Source organism: Nelumbo nucifera, chromosome 3 (genome assembly GCF_055504915.1).
Source record: "Nelumbo nucifera cultivar China Antique chromosome 3, China Antique-T2T, whole genome shotgun sequence".
Taxonomy (NCBI): domain Eukaryota; kingdom Viridiplantae; phylum Streptophyta; class Magnoliopsida; order Proteales; family Nelumbonaceae; genus Nelumbo; species Nelumbo nucifera.
This window is the reverse complement of record NC_142651.1, coordinates 27,829,816-27,856,211: the sequence shown is the minus strand read 5'-3', so window position 1 is coordinate 27,856,211 and position 26,396 is coordinate 27,829,816. Positions and strand designations below refer to the sequence as shown.

At 36.0% G+C, this 26,396-nt stretch overlaps 1 protein-coding gene across 2 annotated transcripts; it reads right to left on the bottom strand.

Annotated features, from left to right (window-relative positions):
- Window positions 1-2,545: 2,545 nt before the first annotated feature.
- Window positions 2,546-11,491, bottom strand: CRR3 (chlororespiratory reduction 3). Of its 2 annotated transcripts, XR_016083497.1 has the most exons (4): window positions 11,135-11,491; window positions 10,889-11,028; window positions 4,160-4,340; window positions 2,546-2,979 (listed from the first exon to the last, which is right to left on the bottom strand). XR_016083497.1 is itself a non-coding variant. In XM_010267134.3 (3 exons), the coding sequence occupies exons 1-3, from the start codon at window positions 11,380-11,382 to the stop codon at window positions 2,855-2,857; spliced, it is 513 nt and encodes a 170-aa protein (XP_010265436.1). In that variant the 5' UTR covers window positions 11,383-11,480; the 3' UTR covers window positions 2,546-2,854. The 2 variants fall into 2 exon arrangements, 1 of the variants encoding a protein (XP_010265436.1); XM_010267134.3 differs by lacking the exon at window positions 4,160-4,340 and having other exon boundaries at window positions 11,135-11,480.
- Between the last annotated feature and the right edge of the window lie 14,905 nt (window positions 11,492-26,396).

The window sequence follows — 26,396 nt, the reverse complement described above, 5'->3', positions numbered from 1 at the left end:
TAACTAAGTTCTCTATACGTTAAACCATATTCCCACAACCCATTAGTTAATCCATCTTATTTAATCACCAAAATTCAAATTTAAATTTGACAAAGAGTAGTCTAAATTATTCTCTATACGTTACACCATATTCACCTAATTAATCACTTAATTAATTACCATTAGTTTCACTTAGTTCCACTTTAATCCATCTTATTTAATCACCTAAATTCAAATTTAAATTTGACAAACAAAAACCAATTCCCACCACCTAAATTTGGAAGTCTTTAGTCTTTTATGTCTCACTCTCTTCCTTTGCCCCCCCTTTCTCTCCCTCTCTCTAGGGTGTAAATGGATCAGATCCGCTCCGAAGTCCAATTGTATATTCTTGGATTTGGATGGCCCCACTTTGGATTTACATATCAAATTAGATTATAGGATCTTATCAAAAGCATATTGAATTTGAATCACCCCTATCCGATTTGAGAAGATCCAATCCGATATATATGTTATTTATTTATTTATAAATATATTATTTATATTACATTTTTATAAATTTGTTATATTATTTATTTTTTTTATAAAAACATGTATATATGATCAAAATAGTTGAAAAGATACTTGTATTTTTTTGTTTTTTCTTTATTTAACTTGTTATATTTATTTTTCTTTTAATAATTTATTTATTTAAAAAAAATCAAATCGGACCAGCTTAGATTTGAAGATCCGACTAACTCATCAGATTCAAATTCAAATCCATGTTTATGAGAACCAACCCAATCTGCAATTAATAGTGTCAGATTGGATTTAGATATACCATACCTCTCTCTTCTTTTTTAGCCTTTTGAATATTATAGTTTTTTTATCTACTATTCTTTCTATCAGGACCAATGCTTACTCTTTTTTTTTATTTCAGTGAAAATGGTGACTACTCTCTTCTTAGCTTAAAGTAATTAGTGCTACACGGAACTTGCTAGAGATTACCATATATCAACCATCACAATAAGTTTTGTATCTTTTTTTTTCTTCATGGAGTCATTAGCTACCCTTTATTGTTTCAAAGTGATCTTATAAAGTTGGTTACTTTCCCCCTTTTCCTTTTAGTTTTTCCTTTATTCTTTCCTTATTGTTAAAAATTAGGACAAGCTATTTAATTCCAAAAGAACGTATTTTAATATAATAGAAACTTGTCTCATAACATAGCTTTCTCTTTCTACCTATTAATTTTCTTTTTTTTGTAGGAATCTATTTTCCTTTTATCACCCAATTTGTAATTGGAGGTTAATGTGTATGTGTTGATCTTTTAAGAGGCGGCCAATGCACCAATTTCTTCGTTGTGGTCTGATCCAATTTGCTACAAGGAGGTCACACTGATCAATGCACCGGTATGGTGTTTTTAGTTTTTGTGATAATATGTTCATTTAATGATAATTTCTTTGATATCCCTAATTTAATTTATTTTATGGGGATGTTTTTATAGGTGGTGGGCCTAAATACATTTGGAAAACCAATAAAACAATTTTCAAAAGGGACTGAGCTCTAAAAAAAACATTTATTTAAATATTTAATTTATTAATTTAAATATAATAAGTTTGATTTGATTTCATTTATTATCATTTTTTCTCTTTCTCATCTTCTGTGCGATCTCGCTAGTATGGTTGGGATAAGGCTTGGATGATGATGAATGATCATTATGTGCGACCAAGCACAGCAGCCTTTATATATATGACCAAAAGAAGAATTAGAATGTAATCCTTGTATGTTTGGAAAGGCCAGCTAGCTTGCTGGTAAGGTCTTGTCTTGAAACACTAGCACAGGATGGTGATTGAGACGACCAAGTGGCAAATCAGACTAGTGGCCTCAAATATCCCCACCTCAAAATTTTCAGATCTTACTTAGTCTAAGATGGTCAATGGGTGGTTGTAAACTTGTAATCTGCTATGTGGCCATAAACTTTGGCCACTTCAGACCACAGGTGTCACTGGCCCTTGGGATTATGGGGGTGCACATGGGCTGGGCCTGGGCGAGGTCTTGGTAAGCTTCCCCAATTCTAACCCTAAAAAAACATATGGCCTAACCCAGTTATGATCCTAAAATAACCTACAAAGCTTCGGACCCTAGGCTAGGCTAGCTGGCCTTTGTAATAATTTCAGAACTAGCTAATGACCCTGTCCTCAGGCCAACTATATGTTTCTTTTATTTGAAATTTACTTATACTATATAGGTAGCAAGACAAACATGCTTTACATCTAAACAGAATCTACAATTGTAAGTGTATTTTAATCGGAACCCACTATCTACAAGACTACAATTACATGGTTTGTGATTCATTGAAATTTGAAAGACTGCAGCTACCTTTCAAAAACCACTTTGAATGAAGAAATAGAACATTCTTATATCTACATAGGACCAAATTCCAAAACCACTCCATATGGCACCAACATTACTTGGTCCTTTTTTTTTTGGAGAGGAAGACCAAGCTAGCGTTTGAAAGAACCAGTGTCTGAGGGGTTTGCTTTAGATGATAATCTTTCATTTGCTGTTTTATCTTAATTTTCATGATCAATATTAAGAATATATTTTTATATAAATAATATGAATAAACAATACATCCAGGTATAAGAACATAAACAACACAAAAAGAAATTCATAACAGAAGCATACTCAGATTACTATGATGAAGGGGAAAAAGAGCCCATATGTACGTATTTACAGAGAGAGACCAAGCAACCCATTCGCCACATCTATACATTTACCCCCAATTTCTTGGATTTAACCCTGATCACCGGGAAGGCAAGCTCGACAACATCTTCGTGGAGCAGTTAAATTGAAAACACAGCTTGAGCAGATGAAATGTGTTGAGATACTCATAATATCACATGAGCAAGTCATCCAGAAAAGGGGCACTGAAGGGTAGCTTTATAACCCCAGAGGCAACTAAGAGCAATAACACCCACACTGGTAGGACCCCTAGACATACCACCAGCAAAATTCTTTGCCCTGCATAATAGCAAGTTGGCAACAATTGATGTCAGGCTCGGTAAAATGAACTAAATTGTCCAATTAGCACAATGAAGGTGCCAAATGTGATATCCCACAAATAAGAAAGGAAAGATCCACTGTAATGTCCAGCTCCTTCTGTCTCAGAGTTGTTCTGAAGAATCATGACTGTGCTACTGACTTGACATGAAAATTAAACTAACTTGGAGGAAAGGCACACACAAAATGTGAACAGAGTACAAAACATAACCACTAGCTGTCAGTAGTGATGATAGGAGTCTGGACTCTGGGTCAGCTACCCACAAGATGCTACAGCCACACGTCTTACGTACACCCCCATCAATGATGGCATACAGGCTTGAAATGTGCGGTTGTAGCTTCTTATGGGTAGGTGTGGGTCCTTGTGGGTAGAAGATCTGGTCCTTAGTGTTAGTACTCCCTTTAAGGAGGAGTCAGGAAAAAGTGTTAAATTGGAAGGGAGAAAAAGGTTCTACCAATTCATGTACTGTTCATAGTTATCAAGGTGAAAGTGACAGACTGACAAAGGAAAAAATCCCTCCCTGAAAACCTTCATCACTCAAAAATAATGATTTAGGGGGGGAATAAAGAGCAGAGAATAAATTTTGCCATTAGGATGGCATAGCAGCATCCATCCACCTTATGGCAAAACTATTGCAGCTTTAGTTTTCATCCATTTGTTATTTGTTCAATGCACGATGGGTGGAAATTTTTTAAGGCTGAAATATTTCATATTTGAGCTATATTTCCACCCCTTTTACTATGAAAACTTTGTTTTATTGCCATTAACATCAAAACAGATTATAAGAGGTAGAGAATAATGTTAGGCATAAGAAATAATAGCTAAAATATTTTTCTCTAATATATTTGATGGAGAAGTAAATGCAGCCTTAACTCTCTTATATGGTTCCTCTCTGCATCCTGGAATTCAAATGATCCTAAAAATCATAAAGTATCCATTTTTTGTAACTGATAACCAAATATTCTTACACTCAAGGATTGGGGTATTCTCCTCTCTTTAGATAAAAAACGAGCCTGTGACCCCACTTCAACATTTTGCAGTGTAAATTCAGCCAAGGGCCTATATCAAGGATTTAAATAAAGAAAAGAGAGAGAGAGAGAGAGAGAGAGAGAGAGAAAGATAAGGAGCTTCTCAACTTACTTGTCATCATCCTTTTCCACTCAAAAGTCAATCAATAATAAGTTCGCACATGGCTATCCATCTTTCAGGTATTCAACTAAACAGTGAATTACTTCATATGAAGTTGATTTACTGGCTTGTAATCTCAAAGCAAGGTTCTAAATCCGCATACATGATCCACACCAGATCACCATCACCTTATCTACAGAACAGTGATCTGTCAACCCATCCTCCAAATAAAGGGTAAAGAATAAAAATCCAATAAACAAGGAGATTACCTTTGTCTATCTAGAGAAAAAGAGAAAGGGTGGGTTAAAAGGGGAGGTGGAAGGACATCTTTGCATCAGTGTCCACGAAGTTGGAATGACCATGTTGAATCTTATAAATTTAACATGCAGGGGCTGAGCAAGGGGTTGGAAACACCCTATTTATGCATTGGTGAGTTGTAGGAGATGTCATCAATCCTAATACAGTGGACCCCCATGATTTTAAGATGTACTAAGTGACCCCTCCAAATGAATGATCCCGACTCTTTCCATGCTGATATGCATACTCTATTAAGTTGACCCATATGAAGAAAAATACATGTGGAGGAGAAGGTATACATATTGACCATAAACATATAACAAGTAGCCTACCAGACAAAAATTCAAGATAACAAATTGATGTAAAATAAGCCTGCAGATAAAGACTAGATTATCAGTCTTATAACTGAAAATAGCTTCATCCATTAGAAGGAATAAGAAAATATAGACTATATAAAATTCTAGATGCAACAATAAACAAAATCCATGTCTTATCCCACTAAATCCACTTCACTCACCTGACTCCAAATGTGCTAACATGATATGACATGAGAAGACTAGGGAAAAGAGATTTAGTACAGATCTACCCATTATAAGTCATTATTTTGCCAGCCCACCCTTCTCTGTGTGCCATGTTACAAATTTATTACAGATCACCAACTCATCAACTCCTACAATTTACATCTCCAATTCAGTTGCAGACAGGCCTAGAACTTAACAGACATCATGTTGCTATGGTAATATGTTTCACAGTGAAGCATCATACTAAGTGTAAGATCCTTTTCCTTTTTATTTTTGGATTGGTAGACAAAGTATAAGATCAAGTTGTAATTCCTGGGTTTGGCAGTGTGAGCATGCATGTATATGCATTAAGTGTGATATGTCTAAATGATTCTACTTGTATACTTGTATCAGGACAAAATTATCACTGAATTATAGATTTGCTACATGAAGATTTCATATTGAAAATGTAGAAACTCATATTCAATTGGAAAATTTAACTCAAATTGTGCAATTAGGACGAAATGGAAGAATTTACAATTGTCACACCGAAAATTTTGTGGAGAGTCAGAATATGAGACATGTATATGCGATTATGTCTCCCATCACAACATATGCAACAGGAACTCAAAGTAAGAACAGGCAATAAAACAGCCAATAAATTATATCATCACAGAAGTGAGTGACTAGTATATATATATTCTAAAATTAGATGCTTGAGTAGTAGGGGAAATTGGATGCATTTGTATAGAGGATTCAAGTCCAAAAGTGACTGCAACCAATGACTTTGTTCCCTGTGAATAGCTAACATAATAAAAAACTGCATATGAAAAGAAAAGAAAAGAAAATTAAGAAGAAAAAAAGAGAACTTACTCTCAATCAATGATAAATTCTAATCAAGGTCATCTTGTTTTAAACCATGATGTTCAGATATGGATACGGACATGAGACAAACACAGATATGGGGAACAGGGATACAACTCTCCATTTCCTAAAATGCCAGACATGAATACAAGTAAGGGTATCCCACTTATATGCTTAGAGCATGTGTCAATATTAGGATTTTGAAGCTGATTGCAATTTCTTAAGACTTATGTCTTGTCAAATTTAATTAAGCTTCTAATATGTTTAGTTTTTTATAGTATAACTTGTTAAACATACCATTTTGCATATTTTACAAGGAGTTAAAGTGGCGGCAAAGAACCAAAGTTAAATGGCTTAAAGCGGGAGATAAAAACTCCAGTTTCTTTCACGAAATGGCAAAAGAAAGGAAAATAGTAAATCAAATTGAGAAACTTGAATGGGGAGAGCAAGTGGGTGAAGACTGGACATAAATGAAACACATTGCCACTGGTTTTTTCTCAGAGTTGTTCAAAGAAAATTGGGCAAGGAGGCCTTTTCCAGAAGAGCTTAACTTCAAAAGTCTTTCGGTGGATCAGCAGAGGGAGTTAGAAGCGCCTTCACAGAAAATGAGATATGGCAGGTAATTAAAAATCTGGGAACTGAAAAATCCCCAGGGCCAGATGGTTTGACTAACACCTTTTATAAACGGTGCTGGGAGGGGGTGAAAGGGGATCTGTTGAAGGTGTTACATGACTTTCACCAAAATGGGTCCTTGGTTAGAAGTTTGAACAGCACTTTCATCTCCCTTATTCCTAAGGTGGAAGGTGCAACAAACATTAAAGACTTCAAGCCAATTAGTCTGCTAAACAGCTTTTATAAAATTCTATCCAAAGTTCTTGCAGAAAGAACGAAGAAGGTCCTTAGTGTGATCATTGAGGAGAATCAGTTTGCTTTCAAATGAGTTGAATGACTCAAGAATAAGAGAAGGTAAACCAGGGTTGCTATGTAAGCTGGATTTGGAAAAGGCATATGATCATGTAAACTGGAAGTGTTTGGACTTAGTGCTAAAGAAAATGAACTTCGGGCAGAAGTGGAGAAATTGGATTAAGGTATGTATTTCCTCTCCAAAGTTCTCAGTTTTGTTTAATGGGCAATCCATGGGATTCTTCAAAAGTTCTAGAGGATTAAGACAAGGGGATCCCCTCTTCCCTCTTCTGTTTATATGCGTAATGGAAGTTTTAACTCTATTTGTGCAGAAGGTGGGGGATGAGGGTCTATGGAAGGGTTTTGAGGTCTCTCCGGGTGGGGAAAGTGTTCAAATCCTACAGTTTGCCGATGATACTCTGTATTTCATTGATGCGGATGTTGATGAACTAAAGATTCTCTTAGGGGTGCTTAGTTGGTTTGAAGTGGTTTTGGGTTTGAGAGTAAATTGAACCAAAAGTAGACTGATTCCGGTGGGCGAAGTGGAGAATCTAGAAGAGCTCACGGAGATCTTACCTGGTCAAATTGGATATTTGCCTATTTCCTATCTTGGCCTCCCTCTTGGAGCTAAATGTACTTCTGTAGTGGTGTGGGATCCGGTGGTTGAGAGAGTGGAGAGGAAGCTTATGTCTTGGAAATCCAAATATCTGTTTCTGGGGGGCAAAATCACATTACTAAAAAGCTCACTCTCTAATCTTCCGGCCTACTTTTTATCTTTATTCCCAATTCCAATCAAAGTAGCCCAAAGAATTGAGAAAATTCAGAGAGACTTCCTTTAGAGGGGTGGGAGGAGGAAAAGAAACTTCATCTGGTTAACTGGGATCAGGTATGTGGCCCTAAGGAGAAAGGGGGGTTGGGGATCAGGAAGCTAAAGTTGTTTAATAAAGCTCTTTTGGGAAAATGGATCTGGAGATTTGAGAAAGAAAAAGACAGATGGTGGAGGAAATTAATTACAGCGAAATATGATACTGACAGTGGGGACTGGGTAACCACTAATCAATTGAATTCTTTAGGTTGCTCCATGTGGAAAAAAGTCATGGAAGTTCTCCCTTGGATGAGTAGTGGATTAATTCCAAAGGTGGGGAATGGGAATAGGTTGCAGTTCTAGAAGGATACTTGGTGTGATAGTAGACCTCTGGCTGAAGTCTTCCCTCAGCTGTTTCAGATTGCAGAAAATCAGAATGGATTGATGGCTAGTCAGTTTGAAGTGAGTGGGGGTACTATTATTTGGAGCCCTTCCTTTAGAAGGTCATTCCAGGACTGGGAAATTGGGATAGTTGCTGATCTCTTGGGGTTGCTTTACAGGCAGTCCATTGACTTGTCTTCTGAGAACTCTTGGAACTGGAAGTTTAGTGTGGACAGCAGTTTCTCGGTTAGCTCTTTTGCGGGGGTTCTAAATGAAGCTGTGCATCCAAACATTCCAGCTGAGAAGATTTGAAACCCTTCTGTGCCTTCAAAAGTAAATGCTTTGGTTTGGGCTGCGGCTCTGAATAGATGCCTTACGAAAGACTCCCTGGTTAGAAGGGGTGTACAGATTCAGGACCTGCTGTTTGTTCTGTGTGGAGATGTGGATGAAGATGGCATGCACCTGTTCATTCACTGTCGGTTACAGCTGCAAATATGGAACCACTTCTTATCGGGGTTAGGGCTGCAATGGTGTATGCCTTATCCAGTGCTGGACATGATATGGAGTTGGGAGCGTCCTGCCTGCAGCCATCTTATGCACAGTCTGGACGGAAAGAAACAGAAGGATCTTTCAAAATAAGGCCTCCAGTATAGATTGCTTGATTGCCTTTGCTTTTGGCAAGCCAGTTTCCTGGGTGGCTGCGGAAAAGGGCCTTCAAGCTTCAGTCCTATGTTCTCAGATGAGATCTAGGAATTTTCTTGAGTTATGATGTATTGTAGATGTTAAAGTGAGTTTTGGCTCCTTGTCTTAGGGGCCTTGGTTGTAATTTGCCATTTCAGACTCATTTGAATAAAATTTTACCTTATCTTTTATAAAAAAAAAGTGTTATTTCTATAGCGTACATCTAAAAGTATTCCATGCAATATCCAGTATCATATCTGACACCAGCATGCTAGACATTTCTAGTTATCTGTGCTTCAAAAGGTCAAAATGTTCCAACTAAATCAAGAAACTAAGAATATAAATAACTAGGTTGTAGGTTCGGTATAAAATTGAAGACGAAGGAACCAGAAGAACTAGAGCAGACCGAAAAGGATATGGGTTGAAGCAGTGAGAGATGATTTAAGGGTCCATAATTTAACAATGGATGTCACTGAACAGAATGGAATGGTGGAACATGATTCATATAGCCAACCTCATATAGTTGGGAAAAATTTAGAAGATGATGACGATGATGATACTGTGCTTCAACAGCATAGTAGCAGCAAGAAAGAAACAGCAGCACAAAATTTATGCTGACCACCAAAATGGATAAAAACAGTAATAATTTCTATAATTAGATAGTTTCACTCTGGATTCAGCAACTGGAAGGTAAAAAAGATGATAGTAGGAAAAAAGATTCAAAATAAAGATGATAAAAGTGGGCTGAAAAAGTTGATTCACAGGCAGATCAAGGATCCAAGGTGAATGAAATGGAAAATCAGATCTTTTTTTCGTTCATAGTGAAAAAATGCATCTTTTAAGAAACTATGGAAAATAAGAATTCCACATAATAATGTAAGATATTCATGTTTCTAAAAGTTCTAACCTGTCTGGTACAGTCTTTCAGATCAGCTTCTTTTGACTTTTGGCAGGGGAAAAATATTCTCCCATTCCAACCAGTAGCTTAACTGCCTACTAAACTGTTCTTGCTCCCAGACTGGTCATGGCCAGTTGGGAGACACAGGTGAATCCAATTAAAATGGCTCTTGATGAGTTTGGATCTTCTGGATCTTCTGACCACAACACATTGCTGACCACGTGCATCCTGCCGCACATCAGGAACATTGGTTGTACTTTAAAACACCGATATTCCCGATGTATAGTTGGATGCGTGTGGCCAGCAATGTATCGTGATCAGTTGGGAGACACAGGTGAATCCAATTAAAATGGCTCTTGACGAGTTTGGATCTTCTGACCACAACACATTGCTGACCACGTGCATCCTGCCGCACATCAGGAACATTGGTTGTACTTTAAAACACCGATATTCCCGATGTATAGTTGGATGCGTGTGGCCAGCAATGTGTCGTGGTCAGCAGATCCAGACTCGCTCGAGCATAATAGCATGTAAGTATTCATGTAGTCAACCCGAATAATGGGAATTAGGGCGGATTTCAGTTGAAATCAGATTTGCTCCTCACAGCACATTGCAGCCCTGCATTGGAAACATCTTCCCATGAATGACGAGATCAAGTACGGGAGATGTTCTCAATGCACTGCTCAAAGCACTGTGCGGCTGCTGTGAGGCACACTCTGTGAGGAGCAAATCTGGATTCATTTCAGTTGAAGTGAAGCCAGCTAAATACATATTGCGTAGTCTCTTCTCAGGGTCCCAAAGTTGCTCACTGTGGGAGAATAAGGAGATCATAGAAGGAAATTTGGAAATATATTTAACCTACAAGATTTTTTCCCTATATTTTCTGTCTTTATTTTTTTAGAAATGTCAAGCTAGAGATATGTTTGTAATTTGCAAGTTTCTTGATTAAGAATCTAAGTAGCTCCCGTTTGTGCCCTTGATTGGAGCTCTTTGCTTCACTGAGGAAACAAATCTCTGTGCTCTATTTGGCTAGTGATTTTCTATAAACTGAAAATTAAAGCTTCCCTTCTAGGATTATGGGCCTCTCAAGATAATCTCTGAAAATTCTGTATGGTAATGGGTATATAGGAAGGTATCTTTCATTTTTTATCTGGGGATCTTTTTCTCAAGGAGAACTTGAAGTAATTATCTTGCTCTCATAAGGAACTATTAGACCGTTCTCAACATAAAGCTAAGATAAGGTTTATGATGCTTTGACTTTGATGGTTGTTTATGTATGAATCCAACAGAGGTGGCCTTACCAACTCTAATTGTTCAAACCTGTATGAACATTTTGAAGAAAGAATTGTTTTGAATGCAGAGGAAGATTAAACAGACCAGAAGTAAGACACAGAGAGAATGGAGAGAAATACCGGCAGAACGAGAGGCGCCTTCTGTTGTGTCGATGACCCACTCGCCAGTTTCACGAAGCTTCCTCTCGATGGATCCTTCAGGTTGGCCGAGAGGGCTCGACACTAGCATATCGAACAGAGTCGATCTCTCCCCTGAGCCCCTATATAAACCATTAAGTAAGAAATAGTGTAAGACACTTTTAAGGATAACGACGGTGTCTCTATAATTCGAAAAACGAGGAAACAATAAGAAAATGGCATGCATGCCTGGGGTCTCTGTCTCGGAAAATTCCGGCTCCGATGGCCCTTTCGACCTCTGCCACCGATGGCTGTTGCTGCTGCTTTGGTGGTGGTGTTACAGGCGCATTTCTCGTCCTTCTACGATTGTTACGAAGAGGAGGAAGAGGAGGAGGAGTGGCGTTGTCATGCAGAGATGCAGTAAGGAAACCTCTGGTGGTAACTCCGGTGGCAATAACTGAGAAGCAGCCAGAGCCAAAGCCTACTACGCGTCCCATGATCAAAACCCGGCTCCTGCTAAACCCACCACTGTGAGAATGCCTCCTACGCCTGCCTACAAAGGAGGCATAGATTAGTATCCGCCACTCAAGAGATATCTTTTTAGCGTTACGTAGGAGGTCGGTCGGGTGGATAGAATCCCACCCTAAAACCGATTTCTGTTATTACTGCATTAAGGATGGAACGGGGCGGGTTTGAATACGGTTTTGTATATTCTGTACCATACCCGCCTTCCTGAACCTCCAACTCGTATCCGTCCAAAACGCGTAACGGGTTGGATTATAAGAATCTAAATTCTCTTTGTACATGAAAATAAAAACCCTTTCCGATCCTACATTCAAGGGTAGGGGGTTAATTGGGTTTAAAACCGCATCTAATTTTTTATTATTTCTTATCATATATAAATAATAAATAAGAAAACAATACAAATAAATATCAAGATTTTTAATTATTTGATTAAGACATATAAAAAACACAAACTATCAAGTATCATTTCTATAAAATTCAAAATATTATTAAATTCAACGTCTAGTTCATAAAATTTATATACTTAACATATGCGGATCAGAGAGGGCCGGGTTTAGCTTAATACCATACCCCTACCCATATGCGTACGGATTATAGAAATTGTCATCCCTAAGTGCATAGTGATACTATAGATTGTAATATATAGATACTAGTTGGTATTACTATTAGGGGTGAGCATGGGTCGGTTCAGTTTGGTTCCATGGCAAAACTTGGAACCTACCCTGTAGGGGTCGGTTATAAGTTTTTGAAACCAGAACCTACCCTGTGAAGATCGGTTCTAGGGTCAATTCTAAGGTCTACCCATGGAACATGCTATTTCTTTACTCTCCCCTTTCAAGAAAAAAAAAGAAACATGTCATTCAAAAACTTGATTTTCAATAATGATAATATATAGTTTAAAACTTATATTATCTTTATTGAATAAAATGAGTAATTTAATATGTAGATTATCATAATATTTTAATATATGGTTGAAAGTTTGTCATTATAATTTAAATTTTGTAAATGTTACATTTTACATTATTTATTATATACATGCAAATATTAAAACGAAAACAAATGACCAAATCACTTAAATAACTTAATGGTCAAGTGAGATCATGGCTTTTATAACCACAAGTGCTTGGACTCAAATCTTCACATCCTTAAAAATATTTTGGGATTTATTTCAAAAAAAGTTTGGCTCCAAGGTCGATTCCACCAAGACCAATCAAGGTCGATTCCTTGAGTCGGTTCAGATAGGGTAAACCCCTAGACCCTGGAACCGACTTGGATGGGTTTGGTTCCAAGAATTCTGAACCAGATAATCCAAACCCTACCTTATAACAAATCAAGTAGGATCTATTCAAGATCAGATCTATTCAGTTCTGAGTAGAACCTACCCATTTGCTCACTTCTAATTACTAGTATAAATAAAGTAGCACAAGCTGAACCTCAATGGTCTGTATCACTTATCACTTCACTGCCTCTTATAATTTATCTCTTAAACTTGTTGGAGAGACCCCAATCTGAAAAACGGCCAAAAACGACATAGAGGTGTTTTTGATAACCCCTTTTTTCATATATTAAAAAATAAAAACATTAAAAATGCATAGTTTTAAGTATCGATACATCTCTCCCGATCGATACTTTAAACCATAATTTTAATAGTTTCATAAAAGCTATGTTTGGTTTGAGGGAAAAGGTAGGGGAAGGAAAAAAAATATAAGGAAACCTTTACAAACCTTGTATAGGTTTCCCGTCTTTATCTCCCTTTTCCTAAATTTTCCTTTAAATCAAACATAACCAAAAGGAAAAACCCTTACCACCATGGAGTAAAGCTTCTAATAAATAAGATTGTCAATGAATTGGGTATGCTATGAGACGGTCTGTGCCAGTCATTAGTTAATGGGGACAAAACCAGATATAGACCATCTCAATTAATAATCAGAATAATTGGATCTGACGCAATAGACCCGATTATACTCAGGAGTACAACTTGAGTGGGATCGGATTGAACTTTTATCAAAATTTGTATGGACTCAGCATGAATACCCGAACCCAAAGCAATATAAAATGCAAAGTCAGGTCAACCCAAGCTGCACCCCTGATAATACTGGCATATATAACTTTTTTATGTAAATGTAAATAATAATTTAAAACATGATTTTTGATAATAACCTTAATAAAACTGAGGACAAAATAGTATATTACTTACATTTAATAAATCATGTACTTTTAACCAAAATTATCATATGTATTATCCATCAAATTTACCGTTTTAAACAAAATATAATAAAACCCACAACTAAAATCAATTCACAACAACCAATAATTAAAACCAACGTAATCGGTTTGGTTCAATCCGTAAAACCGACACATTGACAGCCCTACTAATAAGTACTACAACTTCCCCTCACTTCTCCTGTTCTCCACCCTGATTCTTAAACATTCCTTTTCAAATAATTCCGCACTTATTATTCACGGAAATGAGAGAAACATCAAGAATTCACCTCCATATATATATATATATATATATATATAAAAGTTAATAAATTTTCTTATTTTTTGAATTTTTATTCTATATTATTTTTTAAATAATTAATGAGATGCACTTTTTCAATAACCTAAATGGATTTACATCCGCACGCCCACTTCGCCCAAAAAGTCATCCCCTCTCAAACTCTCACTCCTCTCTCTTGAATTTCAACCTCACTTGAACCTTCGACCTTTCATTCTCAGAATGCCCCCCTACGAGTTCCACGGGTCAACGCCAACGATCGTTCCGGCAGATTTATACATCGGAGGTAAGTTTCTCTCTTTATTCTCAGTTCTCATATCTGTTTTTTCTCATTTTTTACGTTGTTTTTTGTTTTTTGTTTTTTCTAATTTTCTACCTTCCGTTCTCAGATCTGAAACCCGCCGGAGCTTGCCCCCTTTGAGTTCTGCCAGGAGCAGCCTTTGCAACGAGTTAACCAAAGTCTTACCCAGCAAGGTCTTTGGCCTTTGCAGCAGCAACAAGTGCTGAAGCTGTATTGGGTGTAAGAGGGAGGGACAGGTGCGGACTATGGACTATCCTGGGATACAGGTTGCTGTTGAAGTTGCAAGAATGTTAATTCAAACATTCTGAGGATTAAAAAGTGTCAAAGATGAGGTTAATCGGAGCAGATGAACCTGCACGTCAATGAATAAGTGTCAAATATGACTGCATATACAAACACAGATATGAAAATTGAGAATAAATAGATACGAGAACGAAGCTTACCTCCGGTAAATAAATCTGTCGGAATGATCATTGGCGTCGACCAGCAGAACTCGAAGGGGGCAAGATCCGGCGGGTTTCAGTTCCGAGAATGGAAGGTCGAAGGTTCAAGTGAGGGGGATGACCTTTGGGCGAAGTGGGTTAGCTCCGCACGAGAGGGTCTAATTCGCGTGTGGGAGGACACGTGGCGCGCTGTGACTCCGTGGGATGTTTTTGAGAGGCAAACCTGGGGATGCATACCCAACCTAAATAATCTCTTCTCCTAAAATTACTCATAAAGTACCTCCCCTCATTCTCCAAAATTATCTCTAATTCCTATTTATCTTCTAAATTATCAATAATTCCTATTTATCTTCAAAATTATCTCTAATTCCTATTTATCATCTCCCCTACTTTTTATCTATATCTATCTAAAGAAAGTTTGGATCAAAAAAATTTAAGAATTATTTAAATATTCTAACAAAATTGTATAATAACGTTTAAACTATTTATTAAAAACACAAAAAATAATTTTATATTTTTACAAAATATAGCACCAAATTATGTACTAAAAATTTAAGTTATATTTTTCCAGATTATCAATTTAAATAAGAAAATACTTATCATAACTAGATTTTAAATAGTTAAAATAATGAAATTATGTAATAAATTTAAAAAAATTCTTTAAAGTAGAAAATTAATTATAACATAACATTGAAATTAATAATAATTTAGTATATTGCAAAATTAATAATAAAATCATGTAATAATAGTATAAATTATGATTTTATGGATAATTAAATTCAATAAATAATTAATATTTTAAAATTTAAATATTTTACACATTATTAAAGTATTTAAATAACTAAAAATTTTAAATAATAAAATATTTAACATAACTAGATTTTAAATAGCTAAAATAAATAAATTATGTAATAAATTAAAAAAAATATAAGAAAAATAATTATAACATAAGATTGAAGTTAATAATAATTTAATTTTTTTATAAATATTATAAATAATTAATTTCACTTATACCAAGTAATAATTTGAGAAAATAACTTTCGAAAAAAATAATATTTATTAATAATAATTTTAAACTCTTAATCTGTATTTATTATATAATTATATAAACTAAAATTAATATTTATTATCTTTTGTGATAAATGTATTTTCAATGATTATGTATAAATTTATTTTGTTTTGTTATTTAACAAAAAAACTTTCAATAATTATTGGAGATTAAATTACTATTATTGAAATTTTTAAATTTAATATATTATACTTATTATATTTATTGTATTTTTGTTATAAGTTATTGATTAATATTTATTAGAGATTAAACTATTATTTGAGATTATACTATTTATTGACTAAGTTAATATATTTTTAGTACATATTGTATTTTTGTAATTTCTGTAATTATTGTATTTTTCATTATCAACATATTTTCAATAATTGTGTATTTTTGCTATAAATTTTCAATAATTATTGGAGATTAAACTATTGTTATTTATTAGAGATAAGACTATTAATTTAGCTGACATTATGAGTGTTAATGAGTTGGTTCAGTTCAGTTATAGGCTATTTGGCCATCCAAATTGACTTGTCAGGTTAGGGAGTTGGTCAGCTGAAACCAGCTAACCTTTTTGTGAAAACCGACCCACTTAAGTTGTATCGGTTTGGGTTGATTTTTTTTGTTTGGTCAATTTGTTCAAAAGATTTAAACTTAAAATTTTAATTTAATTTTAAAAGTTACAGTGCAATTATTAAAAAATAAATTTAAAAATTAGATCTATGATATAAAATATGGGAAAATTCTCACTTTTCCATATTAAAAATTATATTTAAAATATAAAATATTAATATATATCCATGGTTAGGTCGTTCGATTTTGGTCAATTTACAAATGGCCAAAGTGAAACTGATCCAACTTGGTCGAATTGGGAAATTTTTGAACCAAAGCCAACCTAAAATAATAGAAAATTGACCAACTTGGGTCGAGTTAATCGGGTTGGTTGATTTCATCAGTTTTATGAATAAAACTAACTGAAATTAATTAATGTTATTTTTGTATCATAAATAATTTATTAAAAATAGTATATAAAATATAAAATAATTATTAATTTAAAAAGTTAAAAATATAAAACAATTGTATATTCCTATGTGTTTCTATTAGGGTCATTTATTACAACACACTTTTACGGATGACAATTTTCCCCATCCCCGACGGGGACTTGACTTCCTCGACCCGATGGGGCTAGTGATGGGGATTGTTTTGGTGGGGCGAGATCGGGGTCAAGGATTAATAGGAATCCCCGCCCCGACCCCTATTATATATATATATATATATATATATATATTAAATATACTATTATATTACTTATTATATATATCAAAACATATTTAAAACATTATTTATAGTTTAAAATTTTCATTTATTTAAAAAAATACTATTATCTGAAAACATTTTGGGGATTTGAGTCCCCACGGGGAACCCATCCTCATTAGGGATCGGAGATGGGGTTAATTTCAGAGTTGGGGTCGGGGATGCGGAATATGATCCCCGCCCCGCTGCCATTCCTACACACCTTATAGTTTTACATATTTACTTAAACCTACCTTATAGTTTTCATTTTACTAAAACATCCCATATATTTTGCAACTTATTTACTTAATTAACCTTTCATTAAGAAGTGTTGTTTTTCCATTAGGCCAATAAATTTTTATTACAAAAATACCCATAACACTTTTTTCTATAAAAAATAAAATTGACCAAATATAGCCAATAGAGTGGTTGTCTGTGTTATTAAGGGCAAAAGTGGTATTTTTATTTTTATTTTGTTTTGATTAAATTTATTTAAATGAATATTAGGGTCAACATTGTCATCTAATGGAAGATTGATTAAATCCATTGCAAATTACAATTGGTGTTTTAGTAAATGCTAACTATAAGGTAGATTTTAGTAAATCCATAAAACTATAAGGGGTATTTTATTATATGACCCTTTCTATTATTTAGCTTTCTCTTAATAAATCCTGTGCATCGCACGGGTCCACGCTAGTCTAATATATATATATATTAAAGGAAAGCTTCCAGGCTACAGCCCCCATCATTCAGACATGTGACTTTTTGAAATTTAAACGCATGGTATTTTCTAAGAAGTTGATGTTAAAGCCCACAGTTCACTATTCCATTCAGACAAGTGGCCTTATCATTTTCTAGAAAACTAGACACGTGGCAATTTTTGAGAAATTCCTCCTAAGGCCCACAACCCACTACTTGGCTAGAGCTCCCCACCATTCAAACACAATCTTCTCATTTTTTTGGAAAACTAGACACGTGGCATTTTCTGAGAAGTTTATGATAAAACCCACAACCCATTACTACCATTTTCAATCCATTCCTAAAAAAATGTAGAAAATGCAAAAGTGTTTATCCAAAACCACTTCTGCCTACATTCTATGAATCTTAGTTAATCATTAACCATCTACGTATTATAACAAAAGAAAACTATCCATATTCTAATAATTATTGAAAAACTATATTTTGAAATAAATATTTCTTGAAATTTTAAAAATTATTTAAAATATTAATAAATATAAATTTAACAGTATTGATTCCATAATGTAAATTTAACATTAGTGATTCCCCGTGCATAGTACGGGTCATTCACTAGTATATATTAAAGGAAGACTTTCATGCTACAACCCCCACATTTAGACACATGGCTTTTTCAAATTTAGACACATGACATTTTCTAAGAAGTTGTTGTTAAAGCCCAAAGCCCACTGCCACCATTTAGACAAGTGGCCTTCTCATTTTCTAGAAAACTAGACACGTGGCAATTTTTGAGAAATTCCTGCTAAAACCCATAACCTACTACCAGGCTACAGCTCCCCACCATTAAGAGGCATGGCCTTCTCATTTTTCTAGAAAGCTAAACACATGGCATTTTCTGAGAAGTTGCTGCTAAAGCCCACAACCCACTACCACCATTTTCAATCCATTCCTAAAAAAAATGCAGAAAATGCAAAAGTGGTTATCCACAACCACTTCCTACATTTTATCAATCTCACTTAATCATTAACCATCTACATATCATAACAAAAGAAAATTATCCATATTCTAATAATTATCGAAAAGCTATATTTTGAAATAAATATTTCTTTAAAATTTAATAATTATTTAAAATATTAATAAATATAAATTTAACAATGTTGATTCCATAATGTAAATTTAGCATTACTGATTCCCCGTGCTTAGTACGGGTCATTCACTAGTATATATTAAAGAAAGGCTTTCAGACTACAACCCCCACATTTAAACACATGGCATTTGCTGAGAAGTTGATGTTAAAGCCCAAAGCCCACTACCACCATTTAGACAATTGGCCTTCTCATTTTCTAGAAAATTAGACATGTGGCAATTTTTGAGAAATTCCTGCTAAAACCCATAACCTACTACCAGGCTATAGCTCCCCACCATTGAGACACATGGCCTTCTCATTTTTCTGGAAACTAAACACATGGCATTTTCTGAGAAGTTGCTGCTAAAGCCCACAACCCACTACCACCATTTTTAATCAATTCCTAAAAAAATGCAGAAAATGCAAAAGTGGTTATCCACAACCACTTCTGCCTACATTTTATCAATCTCACTTAATCATTAACCCTCTATGTATCATAACAAAAGAAAATGATCCATATTCTAATAATTGTTGAAAATCTATTTTTTGAAATTTAATAATTATTTAAAATTTTAATAAATATAAATTTAACAGTATTGATTCCATAATATAAATTTAACATTATTGATTCCCATAAGTATGGGGTCATTCACTAGTACTTCAATGAAAAGAGAGATTTAAATTCCTGTTAACCACTCAAGAGGAAAAAATTGCATAGCATTCACTAGTCTATTAATTTTGATAAAACACTTTTAAATTTGGGAGTAGACTAAAATTTGCAAGGTGAATTTGAGTTCAATCCCCCTTAGAATTCCAAGTTAAATCGTATGGTTAGAGAGGAAAAGATTCACGGAGGATGGTGTTTATACAGGGGATGGAAGTAAATACATTTGGAAAACCAATAAAACAATTACTTAGGAAAACTAAACTCTTAGAAAAGGCTTGATATAAAGAGTTTTAACTGTTCAGTCCACCCCTAGAAATCTTAGATCCACCTTAGGGGTGAAATGAATCCAAACCATAAATTGATGCCAAATCTACGGGCATGATGCAATTTATAGGAGGGGGAGGGCTACTAGTAAAATATGAGGTGGCTGTAATTTCAAATTTCTAAGGGGGAGCATAGTCTACTTATCCCTAATATATATAAAATAAAAAACAATAAGATTGGATTCTCCTGCATTGAATTCAAATCGGATGATTGGAATAGAATCTAATCCATTAACAGAATGACAACCCATCAAAACCACCAAATTTGATGTCAACTTTTATAAAAGGGGGTTCTATCAAATAATGACAACTTTTTACCTTTAATATCAATAAAAATTTTAAAATAGGTAACTTTTTTTTTAAAAAATATCGAAAGGACACCAGAACTGTTCACCTCATTCCTCTTTTGGAAGTACCGAACAGCGGGACAAACCTCCCCTACCTCTAGTCTCAGATCTTGCCACCAAGTTCTGAATAAGCTAAACGAATGTAAAGGTTCACTCTGCCAGTAGATAATTTCTGCAAATTGATCAAATTTTTGCTCCAAGTAGAGCTGGCCACGAGTTGAACTCTTCACAAACTATTCGAGCTCGACTTGGCTCGGTTTCAACTGAGCTTTAAGCCGAGCTCAAGCCCAATTTATAGGCTCGTTTATTAATTGGGTCGAGCTCGAGCCTAATAAAACTCAGCTCGTGAGTCTCGCGAGTCGGATCGAATAGCTACATACAATAATAATAATAATATAAAAAATAATTTATATAATAAAAATATTACATATATAATATTTTTATTTTTATAAAACATTTTTTTCAAGTCGAGCTCGAACTTACGAGCTTTTTACTCGAGCCGAGCTCAAAGTAACTAACTATTCAGCTCGGCTTGACTCGAATCCACCCCTAGCTCCAAGACATACACCTTATGTTGCCTTCAAAAGCGTAAGCTATACAAGAATAGTCGTTTAAACACTAGTCTTTACACTACTTCTCATGATCATCGATAGACCAAAAATCCATCCACTTTCTCTTTTTCACTGTTGCTGCTATTTCTCCCACATTGTAATTGAGTCCTCCTCTCACACCCATTGGACCAATTTCCCATACTCCACTCCTCTATAGACCTGGGTGTGAATCCATTCAAACAACTACAAATTGATGAATCTACTACATTACAACTTCCGAACATCACACTTCTGCACTTATAGTAAACATCACACTCTAGAGACCAATGAATAAACCAACCGTTTTTTGTTTTAGTCCAATGATATTCTACCATTGAGAATTTGCATCTAAATTGAATCCATCGAGGCATACAGAGTGCATATCTGGCACCCTATAAAGACAAACCTCTCGCTCTCTCTCAGTTCTTGTCGCCACACCACCACACCACCCTCCTCTCTTTCTCTCTGTGCCACTTAGATCTTCCATTTGAAGGTCTCTGCCGCACAATCTACAAGTTTAAAGAGGGGACTGTATTACAGCGCCCTTATTTGATTTTTTCATAAAAGTTATCCTACTTTACTTATTATATTGTACTATTTGTATTGATATTAGGGGCGAAAAGTTGCCCTTATCTGCTAGAACCCCTTTATAAAACAATGAACAAAAAAAACACACTGAAATTTTAACATACATTTTGGTCCATCGAATTTGAAGTCAGGAACTACTGAAATTTTATCATAACTTTGTCGCGTGTGCTTTTGTACTAACAACAGTAAACTCAGAATATGTGGGGTAGTTTTTGTACAAAGACATGTTGATCAAAAGGGAAGTAGGTTGAAGACTTTAAGGATTTGACTATTCAAGGATTTTCTTGTTTGGGTTCTTTTGTTTAAGGGGAAAGTTAGTCAGATTTTGATTCCCATTCACCAACCCATGTTCTCTTTTCAGATTTACGAGTCCAACGACCTAGGTACCATTTACCCAAATAAACCATCTCCCATGTGAATAAATAACTTTTCCAAATGAGAGAAATTTGCTAACACTTTGATAGGACAAAATTGTCACTTTTAAATAATGGTTTTTTATGACTAAAATCATCGTTGCTTTTTTTTAAATAAATAAAAATAAACTTTATTAGAAAATAGGAAAAGAATATTACAGCAGGTGATAAGTAATCACCCAACAAAAACAGACCCAACCTAACAAGCACCTGAAAACAAAGAATTAACCCTACAGACATACCAAAGCACTTTAAGAAACAAACCCATATCCAATTACGAATATCACAACAAAAATCACATAGGGCCCTACCACCAACCCCTAAAACAAACAAGAGACTGAAACCTAGAACCTCCAAATCCTGCCAGAAAACACATGAAAAAAGCATCTCGAAACCCAAACAATCCAACTCATGAAATGCTCAACTTAAACTTTATCCATTTCCTCGTCATGTCCACTGCCTAATATAGAAATCTCATGTCTCATCTGGGTAACTTTCTTTTATCTTTCTCCCTTTCTTTTTTAATCCCTCTCCATATACTCCTAGCTTCAGTCTCCCAAAAACATTTGAAACTTGTCTCTTCTAAAATCTTCTTATTGCATTAGGGCATTTATCCCCCCCCCCCCCCCCCCCTAGATCCCTCCCTTTGAGCATTAATTCTTTCTAACTCAAATATGACATTCTTCTCAAACAATGATCAACACCCAAGTCTTCTCTACCCTTCCCCTCCTCTACATCTCCAACTATCTTCAAACTTCCAAACTCCTTAGTTGTCCCTAAACCAGAATCAGCCGCCCCCTTAATCTTCTCTTTTGTCTGGACTCTAGTATTTTCCACCTCCTTAAGAACTTCCTTTGCAAAATCCTCTCCCCCCACGAAGAATAAACCTAACAATTTGCTGACCCTCACCCCTGTGTTCAGCACCCTTTCCATATCCGTAGATTTCTCAACTTCATGAGTCTCATCTATGGCTACTTCTTCCTACTTTGTACCTGTTGCTCCATCCTCTTCACCTGATTCTACATCCTCTTGCAAAGGCCTAGTTCTGTATTTTTGTTTTTGTTTTCGTTTTCGTTCCCTTATGTAGACACTTGACAAAGACTTTTTTTCTTTTCCTCATCCTCTTGATCAATGGTCTCTACTTCTTCCTTAGAGACCTAGAGGCCACCATTTTTCATCTCAAACCCTGTTTGAACTTCGTCCCTGTCTCCCCCTCCTCCATGTTCATTCTCCCCCAAACTGTTCTCCCTTCCACCCTCTTTTTTTTTTTTTTTTTCAAATTCCGGCTCTTCCAATATCTTTAAGTCATCTTCTTTCGTGAAAATTTCTCCCGGCTGAATCCACTCCATGACCTTGGATTCTGATCTTCCAACGCAGCATTTCCTTTTTGACACCTCCCTCACATCTGGTCGAGGGAGCCAAAATTCATAAGCCTAAAATATTGGAGCAGTCACCTAATCTTTCGTTGATACAAGGAGGTTTCTCAGATTCACCGTTTTCATTTTTAAGAGCAGACTCGCTGGGATTATCCAGCGAGTCGCTACAAGACCCCTGAAAGTCTGAAACCTGCCCAGTGCAGACCACTCGTCCCTATGACCTGAACCACTCTCTTTTCCTGGTTCAAAGTCTGGCTTAATCGGGTCAGATAACAAGCGACATTAAACTATCTACCCCCTCTTGTTTATCGAACATTGTTCAAATCTTCCTTCGCCCCTTCTTCTTCCATGCCTATCACATTAATCGAGCGTCTCTCTTACGATCTTTGTTTGCCACATGGTCCACGCCCTACCTCGTCAGCTTCATCTTCAGCCTCTCGCCCTTCCCCCCACAGCGACACGACGCGATCCAGACCTTCGTCCAAGCTCCATTTGTGAAGACATCAATTGAATGAGGAACTTCATCCGGCTTCACTCCATCAATTTTCACCGCTGCATAGTAGAGATTTGAGGTGTTACAAGATATGAATATCCCTCCCATCGCCATTGCTACCTTCTCCAACACCGGTTTCTTCCACAGATTGAAAGGGAATCCAACCAATCTGATAGTAAAAGGCTTCAGTATGAAACACCTTGTTGTTGCAGGCGGCAGTCCATTTTTTCACAAGAATAACGTCTAACTCAGTTTCAAGCCTGTCAAAATCCACTGTTTTTTCTTCGTCTCCTTAGGCGCATGTCTCAGCAACACAAAACGAGGGTTTCGCTCGTTATAGGACTTGACCAAACATCTCACGACACGAGCTGACGACAGCCATGCGATCCCGCTCGTGAAGGCAATGAAGTGATCCTCCTCGCAGAGTCCCAAACCAGTTGCAGCTTGCCGAGTACGGAAGGAAATCGTCGGAATTGGGTAGAGTTTCCGATACCGATGCCGAAGCACGGACCTTAGATCGAACCGAAGGCACGAGTGGATTAGTTGAGTGACTAGACTTAGACTCTCTTTGATATCCACTAAACAAAGTAGCAAAAATCATAAGAGAAGAAATGTGAAGGAGTACGCCCGGTTCACCAGGTTCTACCACTGCAGGGCCCAATCATACTCAAAAGAAGAGTTTGATCCTGGCTCAGAACGAACGCTAGCTATATGCTTAACACATGCAAGTCGAACGTTGTTTTCGGAGAGCTGGGCAGAAGGAAAAGAGGCTCCTAGCTAAAGGTAACTTGTCTCGCCCGGCTGAAAAACGGTTGGGCGCTAGACACAGAAGACCAAATGAATGTTACTGCCATTTCTTCTCCTTTTGTTCCACTTCTTCCATCCCGCTCTATGCCTTATGTCAAATATTCGATCATCATCTCAGTCCAAAGGTAGATCACTAATGAATATAATAGACATTTTTTGAATAGGAATCAGACAAAGTCGCTAGCCTGGTGAATTTGATTGGTCCGGGCTGAAATGTCCTGCCGTGTAGGAAGACTCACCCTAGCCACTATAGCGACCCCACCCCCAACTCTAGCTGAGAAGCACCCTCCATCCACTTCCCCTTTTCCGTGTGCCCAAAAGCCCGCCCGCCCGGTTTATGAGCCCCTTTCCGATTCCCTCACCCAATCTCATGAGAAGCAAGCCCAGCAGGCCTTGCCTTAACCTGTCCCCAGACAGCCAGCCCGAATGAAGGGAAATAAGGAAAGAAAGCTCACATGCCAGAAGCACCAGAATAAGCCTAACAATAACTACTAATAAAGAGCATTCTCCCCTGACTCTAATGCCCCTCTAAAGAGGGTACCTTCGATCTACTTACTTGAACCAGCTTAAAGGCGGTACCAAGATTCCATTCATCAGTCAGTTTGCTAAAAGGGAAAGGAAGGTCTTTAGCCAGAGAGAAGCCCTACGCTGAGGGGATACTAAAACCCGAGGGAAGTCGTCTCCTCCGAGTGCAGTGGTGTCCTCCTTAAATCACTAGAATTTGGGATTATCTTTTCTTGCCTTGTGGTGAAGCACAAGGGAAGAGGAAGCTAGTCCGAAAGCTAGTACCAAACTAGAGAAGCAAGGCTTAATAACAACCATTCCACTAGCCTTGACTGACTATAATCATTCCCAAGGAGCTTACTAATAGGGCTAGCTATAGGGGGCGCGCAACGAATCCCAAGAATTGCGTAATCCCTCAAAGCCTTGCCAATCACTTCAGCAGTGCAATATTACTTGTCTTCTATCAAATAGGAATATCTTAACTCCTTCCATTTGGGCTCCGTTTTTTTTACATTTATCCATGTTTTTTTATTTTTCACGTAAATAAATTAATGATCGTTTTAATCATAAAAATTTATTATTAAATGATATATTTTCGTCCCATCCAAAAGTGTTAACAACTTTCTTCCTAGATGAGAAAGTTATTTATCCATTTAGCAAATGGGTAGCATTTACCCAGAAAAATAAACTTTCCTAATCCCCAAATAAACTTTCTTCCAAAATCACTTTTCTTTCCACACTTCTGTATTTCCTTCCAACGTCAACCTTTTCACTTTGTTAACGTAACTTACAATTACTTCTTGTTCTACCTCTATATTTTTATTGCTTTGTTAGACTTCACCTCTGGTTGACATATCAACCTTCACCATCAGATATTCTTGCAGAGACCAACCTCTAACTCGCTCCCTACTTTCCCTCTCTAGAAAATAAACCATTTGTGGTTGTATTTCAAAGTCCCTTTTTGTATTATTTACCTAGAAAATTAAAATATGGGTAAGGAGAAAACACTTGTATGGGTAAATGCATTTTCCCATCTAAGTAATTATAGAAAAATTTGTGGAGTCCATAAAAAATTTATTTTTCCTTATATCACTTATCTGGGTAAGTGATATCCATCTCCCAAATGAGTAAGCAATTAAGAAAAAATTGCAACCACTTTAATGAAACAAAATTGCCTCCTTCAATAATAACTTTTTTTATGGCTAAAAGTTAATTTTGTTATTTACCCACATGTAAATGCATTTCCGTAGATAACAAAACTGATGGCCTAGGTAAATGCAATTATCAAGATAATTAGGCCATGTTTGGTTCAATTCTTATTATTTATCATTCTTACCCAAAATAAAATTCTAAAATGGACAAGAATGAGTAAAAATAGACAGAATGAAAAAATATTGCTATGAACCAAACACTTTTCTTACAAAAGAATTCTTTTAAGACTGGCAAGGGACTTGTGTAAAAGTACTTT

Excerpts from the sequence above, each read along its gene's own strand:
- CRR3 (XM_010267134.3), bottom strand. The coding sequence starts at position 11,382 with ATGGGACGCGTAGTAGGCTTTGGCTCTGGCTGCTTCTCAGTTATTGCC. Across the intron at positions 11,029-11,134 it reads TTCCGAGACAGAGACCCCAG|GGGCTCAGGGGAGAGATCGA; the intron begins GCATGCATGCCA and ends TGGTTTATATAG. Across the intron at positions 2,980-10,888 it reads AGGCGCCTCTCGTTCTGCCG|GGCAAAGAATTTTGCTGGTG; the intron begins GTATTTCTCTCC and ends GCTATTATGCAG.